At 38.6% G+C, this 17,832-nt stretch overlaps 1 protein-coding gene across 4 annotated transcripts in view; it reads right to left on the reverse strand.

Moving 5' to 3' along the window:
• Positions 1–17,832, reverse strand: part of LOC127976775 (adhesion G-protein coupled receptor G1-like) — a 64,488-nt gene that overhangs the window by 12,995 nt on the left and 33,661 nt on the right. Inside the window, exons 15-18 of one of the 4 annotated variants that reach the window (XM_052581438.1) lie at positions 12,881–13,146; positions 12,603–12,693; positions 12,247–12,515; positions 11,157–11,572 (exon numbers count right to left, since the gene is read on the reverse strand). The exons of 1 other annotated variant lie outside the window; for it this stretch is intronic. In XM_052581438.1, coding sequence (XP_052437398.1) covers positions 11,472–11,572; positions 12,247–12,515; positions 12,603–12,693; positions 12,881–13,146 — 727 coding nt within the window. In that variant the 3' untranslated portion in view covers positions 11,157–11,471. Of the gene's footprint in view, positions 1–11,156; positions 11,573–12,246; positions 12,516–12,602; positions 12,694–12,880; positions 13,147–17,832 lie in introns of those variants that run through there. 2 more of the 4 variants (XM_052581439.1, XM_052581437.1) reach the window with 2 other exon arrangements.

Genomic DNA, 17,832 nt, shown 5'->3' on the forward strand with positions numbered 1-17,832 from the left:
TTTAACAGAATTTCAGCATCTGATAACATTCAGGTGTAGTTTATCAAGGCTTTGCTCACAGAGAACAATATAAATATTGAAAACTATTTTACTATTTAATAATAGCAACAAAACAAAAGATTAGAAGATGCTATTGACAATTTAATTTGATCAATTTGATATCTGACTTGGTGTCACGGCGTGGTAGGGGCAGCTCCGTGGAAAGAACAAGGTCAGAGTCCAAATGCAGGTAAGATTAAATTTAATAGAACAAAAAGGCCAACATGGCAAAAACAAACAGAAACAAATGACAGGGAACAAGCCGAAACAGCACAAGCACTAGAGACACGGTTCACAATTAACATTACAATAATCCAGGGAGGCAGAGTGGTGTGTGAGACAAAACTATATACTAGTGAACAAATGGGGAACAGCTGTGTGTGTGAGTAATTGAACAGGTGTGCAGAGCGAACCAGGTAATGAGTCCGGGAGCAAGCGAGAAACACAGGTGGAGCAACTAAACAGTAATGAGGTGACAAGGTGGGCGGGGTCAGAAAAGGAAAGGAGAGAGCACATGGCACCAAATAAACACAACACTCACAGAACACAGTGACAGAAAGACAGAAGACTGTGACACTTGGTATAGATGCATAAAATGTCATGTTTTTATACTTTGTTAGTGTGTTTGTGCACATTTCTCCCATTTACATTTGCTTATATATTTTATGATGCACTTAATTTTTATATATGTAAGAGTGACTCAAGTGAATAAGTGATTTTGGAGTCAGTCTGTCATGATTAAAAAATGAATTATTTTGTTTCAGTTAGAATCACATGAGAAATACTGAGAAATATAACAGATAATAATTAGCTACATAAAACTGATGGCTTCAATGATTCTGACAGTGTTGTGTGTGTGTGTGAGAGCGAGTGTGTGTGTGTGTTTGTGTTTCGTGTAACCAATTATGTTTCACATCCGTGTTTGGGATTTTAGTGAGCTGCTTTATAAAATGACCATGCAAATGTCAGAATACAAAGGCTTATCTGTCACAATGATCGAGTCACGAGATCCAAGTGCGAGGTAAAAATTGTTTATTTGTAGCTCTGACAGTCAGCAATGAGAACGTAGGAAGACGATGGCATAACCCCAGATGAATCACGTACAGACCACTCAAGCAGCAGTAACTCAAACCCTGTGCACGAATCCTAGGTGGGCAAAAAAATAAGGTCCAGATCGCTCAAGCTGCAGTAACTCAAACCCAACGCAGGAATCCTTGGCAGGCGAGGAATAAGTTCCAGAGAATCCCAACTGGAGGGACAGGAGCACAACTACACAAGAAAGACAGACGAGAATCAACGAACCAACAACACGAACAGGATGCCAGCCAAACTTAAAGGTAGCGCAAATGTGATGCAGCTCGTGCTCATTACCACAGCTGCTGCTAGTTAACAGACGCACACAATCAGACAAAGATGCAAGATGAACGCACTGACCCATGAACCTTGACAGTACCCCCTCTCCTAGGAACGCCTCCTGGCATTAAATGGTCTCCTGACCAGGACCGGCGGATTAATGGATGAATGAAAAACAGGCTTTAATTTAGAAACATGAAACACCGGATGAATTCTCCTGTACTGCCACTGGACTAATAATTTTGGTAACAGTAAATAAATTTGTGCGCAAGCTTATTACTGATGGATCGGAGAGGAATATTCTTTGATGAAAGCCACACTTTTTGACCTGCGACATAGACGGGAGGTTTCGACCGGTGGCGATCGGCCTGAACCTTGGTGCGCGCCCCCACCTGGAGCAGGGTCAATCTGGCCCTGGTCCAGGTGCGTCAGCACCTCTGGATAAATGCGTGGGCAGAGGGGACCATGACTTCGGATTCCAATTCTGGAAAAAGCGGTGGCTGGTACCCTAAACTACACTGAAAAGGCGATAGGCCTGTATCTGAAACTGGTAATGAGTTATGTGCGTACTCAACCCAGGAGAGCTCCCATAGCGCGGGTTACAGCGCAGGCTGCAAATGCCTCAGGAAAATCCCGTTGGCATTCATCAGGATCTTCCCTCAACCGTGGCACCGACTCTGCAACAATGGACGGAATAACATCAGGCCAAACCCGGGCACCTGCCAACTTCTTATCGAGAATCAGAGAGACTCCCTCAATTGGCAACGCTGGACGCACAGCAAGCGCAGCTTCACCCTGAAACAAATCACAATCAATAAACCACTCTATGTAATGGTACAGACAAAACATTCAAGCCCATTCCGCGAACTGGAATAAAACTGCCAACTTCAGACTCTTTGGATAAAGGTAACAAGCCTGCCTGAATTAAATAATCAAATGCTCCGCTCCCATGTCCCTCAAAATATTCTCCGGCACTTTTACCTCACTGCCAACCATATTTACATAACCCCTTCTCACGAATGGCAAATATGATTTCATAGCAGATGAACACGAGCTGTTTACAGGGTAACCCGAATCTCTGGTGGTCAGATTCCCAGGCACAGCCAAGCCTGCCCCCTTCATCTGAGAACCTGGAACAAATTTTTGTTTTATGAGCCTTAAGCATATAGCAGTCAGCCTCCCAATGACCACGTTTTTTATGACAGTGTTGCAATGTTTATCCGCTTCACGTGAACCACCACCACCGTCGGACTAAAAAACTATGTTTGTACGAGACGAAACATCAAGCATTGTACTCATCCCAGTCCCTATATAATTCATTGGAACCCTGTGTTCAACAAATGCATGTTTATGTATCAACACAAAATCATCAGCCAGCGCAGCTGCTTCAGCCGCAGTTTTTGCCTTTTGCTCACTGATATATGTGGCAACACGTTCAGGAACTGAGTCTTTAAGTTGTTTCAATATAAAGACTTCCCATAAACTCTCAAAATCAGAGACATCAGCAGACGCACACCATCATGAAAAGCAAGTCGTATAATTCTAGATGGCTGTCACGATCATTACATGGAGTGCCCATGAACTTTTGTAGAGGGCACTCCAATCAGGACAATTCCACATTAACCATCAGATGTCACCCGGACTCTAGCACCTCTTATCTGTTGCACCACACCCTAACTACATTTCCCATGAGTCTCTGCATCACAATCACCCTGCCACACCTGCACATCATTCCTCAGTCAATCTCCTTGCCACACCTGCACCTCATTTACACACACATATAAGCAGCACACTCACTCTCACTCTCTGCAAAGTTGCTGTGTCTGTCATTTCCGAGTGTTTCCCTTGTGTTTGATCTCTCTGTACCTGACATTTGGATTGTTTATACCGAATCTGATTCTCTGCTGCCTGCCCCCGACATCTGCTTGTTCCTGTTTTCGATTCTGGTTATCCCTATATACCTGACGCCGTTGCTGATCATTGCCTGTCTGACCATTCTCATTAAAAGTTCTGCACATGGATCCGAACCTCTCTGTCTCATCATTACAATGGCTCTGCTTTGGACCTTTTTTCCAAGATCTAAATTTTTGTCTGTAATATTCTGGAATGCGTTCATAATCCTTCAACACGGCAGCTTTCACCTTTGCATAATCTTGACTATCTGCCATGGTAACTGCTGAATAGACCTCTTGAGCTTTACCAGTTAACACGCATTGAAGCATCAAAGCAAGAGCTGCGGCCGGCCAGTTACGTGCATCTGCAATCCTTTCAAATAGCAGAAAAAAAAGAATCTGGATCGCTCTCCGAAAACTTCGGCACCAGTCTCAAATTTCTCAACACGTCAAAATCAGAGCTAAGCTGCTGAGCATCTAACGCTAACCCAGGATGCAGTCCAGGTCGAGATGTAATTTTACCCTCACGAATCACCTCGAGTTGATGTTCAAAATCCAAGCGCGTTTGCTCAGTTTGCTGATGCAACTTTTTCACAGCCAAATCTTTCTCGATTGCGGCGTTAACTTTATTTTTGTCATATTCTATTTGCAACATAAAAAGTTCTTTCCTTTCTGCAAAACTCAATTCCTCCAACGATACAGGCACAAAAGACGAAGCAGCCGATTTTTCTTCCACCAAAATTTTCTGTTCAATCAATTCACTCTTTACACTGCCTTTTATTTTTTATTTTTTGGAACTGCTACCAACCTCAACTTGATAGTAGTCTGCTAACTGCAGCAACTGCTCCTTTGTACATTGTACACTGTACATTGTACATGACTCAAAGCACATAACGGCCAAGATCTAAAAGCAAAGAATGTCCCTCTAGCTAACTCATCTCCAAAAGCTACCTACCTAAACTAAAACCTTTCTCTTCATGCAGTTACCGGCGGTGGGCATTTAAGCACCAAAGCCCGATGGAAAGGAAAAGCAACCAAAAACTGGCAACTCACCGAAAACCACAGATTTGCGCCCGAGACAATGGCTCTAGCTGCCTTCACCACAACACTACAAAACCCAGCCCAACAAAATCCAAAAGAGCAACACTGCTTCACCTAACAGGGACACCGATTGCCAGCAATGAATACTTAGTAACATAGTCATACACTTACTTACCTGAATTCTTGCCAGTGTTGTGGGTAACGAGTTACAAAGTAACGCGTTAGAGTACTCTAATTACTTTTTTCCTGAAATGTGTAACTTAACGCATTAGTTTCGTGCGTAAGTAATCAGTAACTTCGTTATTTTAAAAAAAAAGTAATCCGTTATTTTAAGGAAAGGAAAATCCCGACTGCAGCCTGCTTTTTGTCAGACAGTAGGCCTAGGTCAGCGTTTGGTTTATGGAAGTACGCACATTATTTTCCATTTGTCAACGAAAAAGAAAAGAACATAATGGTAAAATGCACACTGAATTGGTGAAAAGCTTCTGTCGACCGCCAAAAATTCTACCTCAAATTTAACGCTACGTTTTAATCACTACTTTGAAGAGTAAATGTAAGAGGACTGTGTTAAAGCGAATTTAGGCTTGTGACTGTGAGTGACACTTTAATAATATTTAGTTCGGCTATTAATCGATTTGTCATTTGCCTGTGTGGCGGTGAAGGATTTAATTCGGTTTGTTATCATTTTTGTTTGACAGGCAGCTGTTAATTTCTGTTAGATCGTTGGCTGGCTGATTGTTCATCATTTCTAAATGGATTTAAATCTGCAAGCCTGTTTAAGGTTGTGTTTACAAGTAAGCATAATTGTACTTTGATAACTGCATTATTTAAAGTTAAAGAAAAATCAGGAGTTTTCTTGTGGTGCTCATAATATACAGTAGCCTAGGCTACCCGGGCTGGGTAGGTGCAAATTTTGATTAATAATATGTTCTGTGATAATAAATAAATAAAACGGCATGTGGAATAGCCGATTGCTGACTGTCTTTCCTGTTATTGTTATCCTGCAGTGTTAATTTAGTCGGATGACTGACGTTATTCATTGTCGGGAGACGGGAGTCACGACTTCTAGGTGCATTTAAAGGGGCCGGGGGCTGTGTCTGTCATGTGTGAGCCGCTGCAAACGGCTATTAATTTTTGGTAACGCATGAGTACTCTAACGTGTTACTTTTATGAATAGGTAACACTGTATCATAACTGATTACTTTTAATTGATGGTAACGTTGTAACCTAACTAACTACTTTCCAAAGTAACTATACCCAACACTGATTCTTGCACACCAAAGTAAAAAAAAAGCCAAATTCACTGCACAAAAAGTTTCAAAACTGCGTCCACTTCAAACAAAGCCACTTTGTATGGATTCTAACACCTGATCGAAGCTACAACTAATCTTCACCATCAGCTGACGTCACATATGACGACACGCCATTCACAATATTCTGACCCGACATTGCGAAACAAAAGCAAAAACAATACAACTCCCACTCCAAAACTTAGTGAAATAACAATTAAGCGATATAACGGATCAAAACCAACGGACGAGGCCCCACTTTGTCATGACCTGGCTCTAAAGCCATGAGGAAAATAGAAAGACGCAGTTTTAACCCACAAAATGAAATGTATTAACTAAACAAAAACACTGATACAACAACTATCATAACATAATACAACCATGTGGTGTGAAAGTAAGCTCAGTAGAATAAAGTGCATGTTTGGATGAATGGAATGTATGCTGTTGCGTGTTGCATGAACAAAATAATTAGTGCACGGGAAAGAAGGGCTCCTCCTCAACAAAGAGAGTGGTAACAGGCCATCACAGCAAGCTACCTTGGAATAATGACCCCAGTGGATTATTTCGGACCTTAAAGCCTCTGGCACAATCAACCGACCTAGTGGGCATCCGTTACCCTTTGCGAGGCTATGCGAACCTTCGACAAAATGTCCCACGTCACTGCAGAAATAAAGACTTTCTGCGGCACAATGGGTTCGGAAAAAGATGGGCGATCCGAAACATCAAAAAAAATGGGAGAACGCGTCAGGTTTGATGTTCTTAAAACATGGACGATAAGAAATAGAAAAGTCCAAACGACCGAAAAAAAGAGCCCACTGAGCCTGCCTAGAGTTTAATCTTTTGGCGGACTTGATGTGTTCAAGATATTTGTGATCAGTCCAAACAATAAAAGGAACCCCCCGAACCTTCCAACTAATGACGCCACTCTCCCAAAGCGTGCTTGACTGCCAACAGCTCTCTGTTACCAATGTCATAATTACGCTCGGCGGGGGACAAACGGTGAGAAAAATATGCGCAAGGATGCCCCCTACCATCCGTAAGGGAACACTGGGATAGAACCACGCCAACCCCCACCTCTGACATGTCAACCTCCACCACAATCTGCTGGGAAGGATCAGAGGCAATTAGAATGGGAGCTGAAACGAAGCAGCTCTTTAGTTTGGTAAATGCAGCTTCCACTGCACTAGACCAACTGAAGTCAGTCTTGAAGGTTAAGGCATGTTGAACATGTTACTGGAAAGAATGAGAAAATATCAGTATGTCATCCAGGTAGACATAAATGAACTGATCTGCCATATCTCTCAACACATCGTTGACGAGTGCTTGGAATACAGCGGGGGCATTACAAAGCTCAAAAGGAAGAACAAGATATTGAAAGTGCCCCCTGGGGGTATTAAAAGCGGTCTTCCATTCATCCCCCTCTCTTATGCGAAACCAAATGATAAGAGTTACGGAGATCCAATTTCGTGAAAAATTACGCCCCCTGCAGACGCTCGAAAGCCGACGACATCAGCGGCAAAGGATAAGTATTCTTCACTGTGGTGTCATTCAACCCTTGATAATCAATACAGGGATGAAGAGAGTCTTCTTTTTTTCACAAAAAAAAAATCCCGCACCTGCTGTAAAGGAAGAGGGGCGGATGATCTTGGCTGCAGGAGAATCAGAAATATATTTCTCCATGACCTCCCTCTCCGGATTGGAAAGCGAATATAATTTGCCTTTAGGCGGAGACGTACCTGACAATAACTCTATAGCACATTCATAGGGACGATGCAGAGGTAGAGAAGCAGCCCGAGACTTACTGAACTCTCTCTTTAGGTCGAGGTACTCACATGGCATGTTAGACAGGTCAGTGTGATCATCCTGAAACACAGAACAAGACACAAGAGAACATGCAGACAACAGACATGACGCATGACAATATTCACTCCAGGACAAGACAGAATTCTTTCCCCAATTTATGTTGGGATTATGGAGCACTAGCCAGCACATGCTCCGACACCACAGGAGCAGCAGGAGTGTCAGTTAAGAGAAAGTTAATGTTTTCAGTGTGTAGTCCAGAGATGATGAGTTTGACAGAGACTGTGGAATGTGTGACAGAGGGTAATGGCTGACCATTTAATGCCACCACAGAGATGGGCTGATAGAGTTCCAGCATAGGTATCTTAAGTCTTTTCACGACATTTATGTCTAGAAAATTACCCTCCACCCCCGAAACCACAAAAGCCTCACAGTCAAAAGTGAGAGAACGGAGAGTCAGCCTTACCGGTAGCGACGTAACAGAAAGAGAGGATTTATGAGTTGCTCCACCGGTCAGTAACCTCTTACCTACTGGTGGGCACAAGCTTTTATTGGACATTGCAGAACGATGTGACCGGTGGCTCCACAGTATAAGCACAAACCTCTCTGCTTCTCCTGCTGTGAAAGGGCGAGACCTGCCCATCTGCATACTTGGTTGGTTTGTTCTGTCACAATGATCGAGTCACGAGATCCAAGTGAGAGGTAAAAATTGTTTATTTGTAGCTCTGACAGTCAGCAATGAGAACGTAGTAACTCAAACCCAGCGCAGGAATCCTAGGCAGGCGAGGAGTAAGATCCAGAGAATCACAACTGGAGGGACAGAAGCACAACTACACAAGAAAAACAGATGAGAATCAACGAACCAACAACACGAACAGGATGCCAGCCAAACTTAAAGGCAATGCAAATGTGATGCAGCTGGTGCTCATTACCGCAGCTGATGCTAATTAACAGAAGCACACAATCAGACAGAGACCGTGATATTGTCAACATTCATCCTGATTTGAAGATGTATTTCTTATTTTATTTAATTTTTTTAATAATGTTCATAGTGTGAGACACACATGATCACATAAGGATGATTATAATGCTCAACAAATCAGATCATATCAGAGATTTGAAAGCACAATCCAATCCTTCTATAAGTTTTAGTAATGATCAACAGATATTTGTCATTTGTTTTGAGCGACTTTAGTATAACTGAGCCTTTTTAGAGTCATACTTTTTATGTACATACAATCTTTTAATCTTAGAGAAAGAAGTCTGAGACAAAGAAAGCTTTCTGTCTTAAGGATGTTAGATATTAATATTTTCAGCAGCATTAATGCTGGATTGAGTAATGGTTGTAGTGGAGCTGGTGCTTTCTGGATCATCAGAGAACTGACCCGCGACATCATTGTGAATGTGTTAGTAATACAGGAAGAGGAAGAAACCTGGAAAAAAAGGATCAGAGACACTTTTCGGATCAGAGACAGATTTCGGCCCGAGGCCGCCAAGTACATTTTGACTGACAGATGTTTAAAAGCTCAAACCCGTTTACAGCCCGACATTATTCAAATGTGCGCACACACACAGCTCTTTTGTCAAGAATGAGTCATTTATATGTTGTAAAAATTTATTCATGACTGACGTAGGCTATAGGCCACTTGGAAGTTGGAATAAAGAAATAAAATAAGTCCTCTGTAACATCTCAGCACTCTAAATAGGCATAGGCTCATTTAGCTTATAAATTAGCCAACGCACCTATAAAAACAAGTCTTTCAGTTGGCTTCACCACTAGCAGCTGACATTTAATAAAAGAATAATGCCAACATAAGCCTAATATACTCTGTCTACATTATGCATTTAAGAGTCAATTAATATTTAGCTATCACTCACCAAGATTACGCTAGGCCTACATGTTTTTGTGGAGGAAAATGATTGAATCCACTGTAGATGTCTTCAGCGCGTTCCTGCGCTCACTGATGGTGTCCAGCAATATAACCCACTGGCTCATTATTCTCATGATAAACATGGTCAAAACGTTTCCACACCTCAGACTTTGCTTTAGTTGCTGGTGCAACCAAAACATAATCGCCAGAGGCAAGCCTCCATTACACTATGTTACACTCCATACATTTTCATATCTTTCTCGCCCTAATCGAAACACATCACATGACCGCTCATTTACCGCATAAGCCCGTGCCCGCATAAAATTATATAAATTGAGCCTGAACCCATCAGGATCTAAAGCTCTAGTGTTTATAATCACTGCTTCATATCCTCCTATAGAATAAATAACTACGACCACTGGAGCCAGACACACTGAAAACCAGTGGTGTCAAACGAATTAGCATTCATTACTCAAGTAGAAGTATAGATACTAGGGTTTAAAAAGACTTTTGTAGAAGTTGAAGTATCAACTCAAGCTTTTTAGTCAAGTAAAAGTGTAAAAGTACTGGTTTAAAAAAACTACTTAAAGTATAAAAGTAACAGTAATATAAGGGAAAAAATGCCATTAAGAACAAAAGCTTAGGCCGCGCCACAGGGGCCTATTGTGCATTACCAGTGCTATAAATAAATAAACAATGTCCTTATGTTTTACTCTCATAATGAGCTTATCATACTCATTTACTACATGTACTACATGTTACCACATTGCAACCAATGCAAAGATGTCAAAATGGGAGTGAAATCGTCCCATTTCTGAGAATCAGTTAACAAACTTTCAGCGCCATTTTGGACAATATTTAGTCATGAAAGGGTGGACTGACTAATACCTACATACAGGGAATTACAGCAGTCCAAACATGGATCACTCTTTCAAAATCACAAAAGGATAAAAATGGTTTAATCTTTCCCAGTGTTCTTAGTTGAAAAAACCCAGATCGAACAACACCATTGATCTGCTAATCAAATTTTAAGGCATCATCAAAAATTACATCTACATTTTCTACCATGGATTTACCATAGATAGATAAATGGCCTAAATTAATATTAGTAGACCCAGATGCATTGGAGGGTGCAAAAACTGTAATTTTGGTTTTACTTTTATTTAAGTGCAGAAAAATCACAGCCAACCATGTTTTCAATTTCTTTAAGCATGCAAGGAAAGGTTCTAAAAAGTTGCCTTTCTTCTGTATAGGTACATAGATCTGCATATCATCAGCGTAGCAGTGAAACAATAAACCATGTTTACTAAAGATAGATCAAATTAGCAGCCTATACAGTAAAAACAAAGGGGGTCCCAAAATGGATCCTTGTGGGATCCCACATTTAAGAGAGGCTGATGATGATTAAAATTTGCCCAGGGTAACTGAAAAGCTCCTATTTGTTAGATAGGACTTAAACCAGTTTAAAACAGTTCCTCGAATCCCTACCACCTGTTCAAGTTGAGCAGCAAGAATTTCATGGTCTATGGCTTAGCTGCACTAAGGTCAATTAACACCAAAAGTGCAGTATCACCAGAGTCCACTACTATCAGAACATCATTGAGAACTTTCAAAGTGCAGACTCTGTACTATGATGCTCCCTAAACCCTGATTGGAAAACTTCAAATAATGAGTTCTTATTCAAAAAAGACTGCAATTGAATAAGGACAGATTTCTCCAGCACCTTTGATAGAAAAGGCAGTTTTGAAATAGGCCTGTTATTTGCTTAATCCATAGGATCCAATTTAGTATTTTTAATTAATGGTTGCACTACAGCATGCTTGAAAGATGCAGGAACAGTCCCTGATACAAGGGAGCTATTTAATATTGATAAAATGCTTGGCCCAAATACATTGAATGCTTGTTTGATTAGTCTTGATGGAACAACATCAAGAGGGGAATCCGATGGCTTCAACTGATCAACTATTCTAGCCATGGTAGAAAACTGAAGAAGTTTGAACTGATAAAACACAGTAAGGCAACAAGAAGGAGCAGAGGGATCACCAGCTACAGGAGGAATTTTCCCCTATACAAACAATGCCTGTACAGATCAGTTAAAGAAATCAGTCTAAGAAAGTCTGAGACAAAGAAAGTCTTCTGTCGTAAGTATGATAGATATTAATATTTTCTGCAGTATTAATGCTAAATTAAGTGATGTTTCTAGTGGAGCTGGTGCTTTCTGGATGATTGGAGAAATGACCCTCAACATCATTGCGGATGTGGTAGTAATACACGAAGAGGAAAATCCCTGAAAAAAAAACAACAACAACAAAAATATCAGAGAACCGTATTTCAACTAATTTAGATACATTTCAGATATAATTAAAGTAATTTGCATGACTTAAACTGTGACAAACATTTGGTCAAATTATTTGCCTGCATCCTTTTAAAATCCATTACAATCAATAAAATAATTGAATTAAAAAGATTTAATAATATTTTATAAAAAAAAAATAAAGTATACAAAAAATATATAGAACAATAAATTATGATAATTTAAAGTGTGGAATGATGGGATTTGTTGTCTTCTACCCAACTGCTGACGGCCATCAATCAGACGGAAAGATAAATCATGGATTTAACGCGAGATTTGCGCGATTACATACAAATTCAATGCAAAGACGCGATCAGACTATGGATCAGACGAGTCCTCGCGATGCCCCACGTTTGGCATGTATGCCCCATAATACTAATCTTGTTGATCGTTATAATAGTATACGTTTTCTTTAATGATTTACATGATTTACAAGTAATTGAAAACATTAGAGATATTGTTAAACAAAATATATAACACTAGTGGTTTTTGGATATTTTACTGCGAACATCTTACAAATTGTACCTTTAATTCAAATAATATAATTAAATATATACAGGAGAAATAGAAGTATTCTAAAACAAATGTTTTATTTATTTTTTTCTCACCCTGAAACAAGTTCAGCACAGTGAATATGTAATATAAGGTAATGAGCATCGGTCCATAACTGAAAAATGGCAAAGACCACGTCAGACCGAAGAGCAGGAACAAACTCAACACCATCATCAGCTGCTTTCTGACCGTCTTTCTCTTGTCTTTAGTCGCTTTTATGTTTCTGATATGAACAACCGCGATGATGATCATGATGAAGATGAAAACTAAAGCATAGAAGCTGATGTTCACTATATAGTGAATATAAAAATTGGAAATCCAGCACCTGTAATTATACATAATGAAACATTACGAGGAAGACAATCATTAGACGTTCATAACTTTATGCATTTGTGACTGCAGAACAACTTACATTCGTGTGATTTTCTCAGATGTTGTGTTTAGGATCACTGCTTTATATCCTCCTACAGAAATGATAACTGTGACTACTGGAGCCGGACACACTGCAAACACATAGATATATAATGTTTGTCACTGAAAAATTCTTGTTTCAGGTAGTAGCAAAAAAAAAATCTATTTCAATATTTTTATTTAGATTAATTTCTAGTTTTATACCTAAAAAGAACATTTTGAAAGAGTACTGCCCCAGTGACAGCTTTTGTACCATTTTGTTCTGAGAGTGTAACTCACCCCAGCCCAACACGGTGATCTTCCTCATGTAGTTTGTGATGGAGACGTTCTGTCTGATGAGCCATAAGTACATATGAAGAGCTTGAATGAAGAACCAGGTGAATGAGGCCAGCATGGAGTAATGCAGGAGCAGCGCTATGAAGACACACGCAGCGTTGTCTCCTGTGTTAGCGACGCTCTCGTTTGACAAAAATGAGACGTTCAGTAGAAACAAAGCCACAAACATGTTCATCAGGATCTTCGTGGCCTGATTTGACTTGGCTTTCCTATTAAAACACAAAAATAACTTTTCTTGTAACATGAACTTTCATTATTTAGAGCTTTGAGCTTATCACTTGTAGCATGTTTTACATCAAAATACTGTTTCTTTAAAATTTCAAGTTTAATTCAATGGTAACTTGCTGTTTCTTTGTAATTATTTGTGAAATTTACATTTTTCATTTTTTGAGTAAAAATTGTTTCTTGGTGTAGTAGTAGTGATTATCGATTACTAAATAGCACAAACTATATAATATACTTTAAGATACTCTACCGTAGCACGAAATGAATAAATAAAGCATCAGCCAGAAAAAGTATGGAGATTCCACAGCCGATAGAAGAGATGAAAGTCAGTGATTCCTGATGTGGTGCTTTGTCTTTTCCATCTGACGGAGGGTAAGGTTTCTGATAAAAGACAACGATATACACAGATCAGCAGGAGGTTTTTAAAACCATTTGTTGATTGTAAGCAATCTTAGCGAGTTTTCAATGCATGCATTTGTCTTTTTTGTCATCTTTTACATGTTTATAAGCATATAGACATGGACCAAAATATTGATTTAATTAGAGTTGTGTATTGGTAAGAATCTGGCGATACGATAGATATCACGATACATGGATTGCGATACGGTATTTAGCGATTATATTGCGATACTGTAAGCAAGGCGATATATTGGGATATTTCTTATTTTAGGAGAATGGCATGATTTTTGGAATGCTGTCATTAAGAACACACCACCATATGCAAACCTTAGCAATAAATAAATAATAAAAACCAGAACACAGTGGGATCTGCATTTGCAGTAATCATTTCCTGTAACATGTTATTGAACCACGTTTGTGCAATACGAGTAAAGGGAGGAAAATTAAAGTGCTTGCAGGATCCTTTATTCAAATGTATATGTGTTTTATAAAATGATCATATATCTTTTTAGACCCTGCTTTGAAGGTTCACAGTTTACAACTGTAACATACAATGTCATAACATTTTGATCTGAACAAAATAATTAGATCTGTTTAATTTCAATAAAAATGAATTGCTTGCAGGATTCCTAAAGAAAACAAAATCATTTTAAAACAATAAAAGAAATGAAGATGTTGAATGTCCCCCCACCATGAGAGAGAGTTTTTGAGAATCTACACAATTTCGGCAAACAAAATATCACAATGCGATACCTGTTTACATGTGTATAGACCCCTAGATATAATGGGATCTTTAAATGAAACATGAATGATGAAAGTGTAAGTTCTTCTTCTCACCATCAGCACTGAAAAGAACGTCAGGTGTGAGCAGGAGCACTTCATGGTGTTGTTGTCAAATGTTTCTGTCTCACAGCCGAATGTTGTCCAATTAAGCTCTCCTTCTAAGAAAAGAGAATTAATTATAATTATTTAAATTAAACTGGGTTTGTCGAAAGCAACTGATCAGTCCTACATGAATTTACCTTTTTCATTCCAAGAAACGCAGGACGCATTACTGCCAACCTGTAAGAACACGCTTGATTTTTTATTTTATTTTCACATTGTCTGGAAATTATAACAAAGTAAGTGTTCAACAAAACCTTCATTACCGTGTTAGGTTTTTTAATGAATATGTCAATATTGTTGGTAAGGTTGGAGATTTTGGCCCCCATCGTTATTCCATAACTATCATTGTTTAAAACAATGGTAGGTTCAGTTTCATTCTAAACAAGAAACCATATAATAATACAGCAGTCAAACATAAATATTTGTGAACACAACAGATCAAGAAACGTGTTCAGAAGTAGAATTTTTGAAGATTGCAAACCTTGTTTGCCATGTTCATGAACCGTAAAACTCCTACAAATGCACTTCCATTGTTTTCCAGTCTTGATTTATTAAAGGCTTCACTGGGGATCTTTACACACCAGGGGAATTCTGTCTTCTGGTTGCTCTCAACAAGCTGTGAAAAGAACAAATGGCTTAATAAATGTATATTCCTTCCAAGAGGGACATGTTTTAATACTTCTCGGGCTTTACGTTTATTTTGTTCCAATGTGAAGAATAGCATATGTCCATGTCTTTGGTTTCTGTGCCCATGGGTTGTCTTAGAAGAACACCAATAACATCCCCAATGACAATCTCCGCATTGGTTTTATTATCAATTTCCATCTGCTTCATCTGTGCCTCAATTGTTTGCAAGTTTTTTCTGTAAAATAGATTGAATCACTTGGTGTTCTGTAATAAAGGTAAAGTTTAAGACTTGAAAACCACTGGTAACTGCATACTTACGAAGCCTTTGTAGGTTCAGTATATCCAACCTCGCCGCTTTGATTGACTGCTTGTTGGTTTGTAAGATTGTAAGTTATCTCAGGTGGTTTGACAGTGAAAATTGGTTTGTCAATTGTCGTATGTGATGTGAAACTCGTAGTTGGATCTGGAGTTGTCATATGTGATGTGAAACTGGTAGTTAGATTGTAAGATATAGTGTTTGACGATGGACTAATGGTGGTTGATCTTCCATCATCGCAGGTCACACAAATCCATTCACTCTCATTTAAATGCAGAATGTATCTGTTTCCTTCTTTCCCTTCAATAGAAAAAGTAAATAATGAGCAAAATTTCTTGTAATTGTTAACTGAAAAAATATTAAAGATTAAAGTGCTCAAATGAATGTATGTTGGTTAACACTGTTCAAATATGTATTATTGACAACACAGCTCTAAGTGAATGAAAACCTCCTGTAAAATTTTAAATCTTAAAGTGCACCGTATATAATGTTATTACCTCTCAAAAGAAAGAGTTGACTCTGAATCATTGAAACCAGTCGTTTCATGTTGACGTCAACATGAAACTTTAGCATAGTGCCGCACACTTGTTGTTCTTTTCGCGTTGGTTTGAAATGAAAATGCAAATTAATTATTTTCCACTAGGTGCCGCTTTTGAAGCAGAAAAATTGCGGTTTCTCCCAGTAACGCTGTACACAGAGCAACACTGTGCTCACAAACGCTGCTTTATCAGGCATTACAGGCATAATGAAATGGAAATGAAATCAACCAATCACCACAGATTAGCGTCACGCAAAGGAGAGGATTGGTAAAATGAATCATTGAGCAAATAGTTTGGGTGTAGTTGAACAAGTAAGGTAAAAAATAAATGCATATTATAAGACCATGAATGTTTTTGACCTTGCATGCATGTCAAGCTGTTGTTGGGGATTCTCAAAAAAGAAAATTTGAACCCTTCATTACCCATAATAGGGGCCTAATATTGTCACAATTCATTAGTAGGGAACAAGGAGTCACAATAATCACTATAATCTTTAATAATCCATAGAAACAGGGGACTGTGAGGACATTCAACAAGTATATCTGACAAATACAAACCAAAATGATTAAAAGCTTTTAAACACAGGGTGATTGGGAAGACACAGGTGTGAGAAATTACTAATTACCGTATTTTTCAGACTATAAGTCGCACCTGAGTATAAGTCACGTCAGTCCAAAAATAGGTCATGATGAGGAAAAAAACATGTATAAATCGCACTGGACTATAAGTCGCATTTATTTAGAACCAAGAACCATAAGAAAACATTACCATCTCCAGTCGCGAGAGGGCGCTCTATGTGTTCAGTGTAGACTACAGGAGACCTGAGCAGCATAGAGCGGCTGTATACTGTAATGTTTTCTATTGGTTAATGTCTCTTAGTTCATTTCTCTTGGTTCATGTCAAATTAATTTTGATAAATAAGTCGCACCTGACTATAAGTCGCAGGACCAGCCAAACTATGAAAAAAAGTGTGACTTACAGTCCGGAAAATACGGTAAAAGGGAACACGGCACACATGGGGAGGAAACACAACAAATGAGTCTAGGGACTTGACAAATATCACCTAATTTAGTGATTTTTCACTAAAGAAAAAAAACTGATTTTAAGTTCACTTTTAAATTTATGTTACTAAATGTATTTTGATTCTGAAATCAAACCTTAATGGGTGTAAAACAGGTAACTGAAAGAACTACTGAAAAGCAGTTTATAAATCTAGACGTAGTTTATAACAGACTTACCGCTGCATATATCATTGTTATATAGGGCGTTTGTACATTTCTCTTCAGGATCAACAGGCTCAATGTTCTGACATCCTCAAGAGATCAAAACACAAAATTCAACATAATTATCAAATCATGCATAAAAAAAGTTGTCCACCGAATAGTAATCTCCATTAAATCAATTGCTTCATAGAAATGTATATATATATATATATATATATATATATATATATATATATATATATATATATATATATATATATATATATATATATATATATATATATATGGGTTGTTTTTTTTTACACAAGCCAAAGGGTTATGAGAATGCTTGTTTTTATTTTTGCTTGTTTTAAGCGTCTTGCTTGTTTAAAGTTTAAATTCTGAAGTAATGACTACATTTGGATGTGCACCAATAATGTGATTATTCTTTAAATAGAAAAAAAAAGAAAGTTAGGCTCAATGTTCTGTTGAGCCTAAAAAGTTAACTTTTTGTAAACATGCCCTCTTAAAATAACTTCTTTAAACACGCCCCCACATGTTTACATCAAGATGTGGGAAAATTTACATAACACCATCCAAATCTTCATGCAAAGAAAGAAGGCATAACTTTATTGTTGCTGCCAACACCACCGCCATGTTGTGAATACACTCGGTGTTTCATTGCGAAAGCGAAAATCCAAA

The sequence above is a fragment of the Carassius gibelio genome, chromosome B17 (assembly GCF_023724105.1).
Source record: "Carassius gibelio isolate Cgi1373 ecotype wild population from Czech Republic chromosome B17, carGib1.2-hapl.c, whole genome shotgun sequence".
Lineage (NCBI taxonomy): Eukaryota > Metazoa > Chordata > Actinopteri > Cypriniformes > Cyprinidae > Carassius > Carassius gibelio.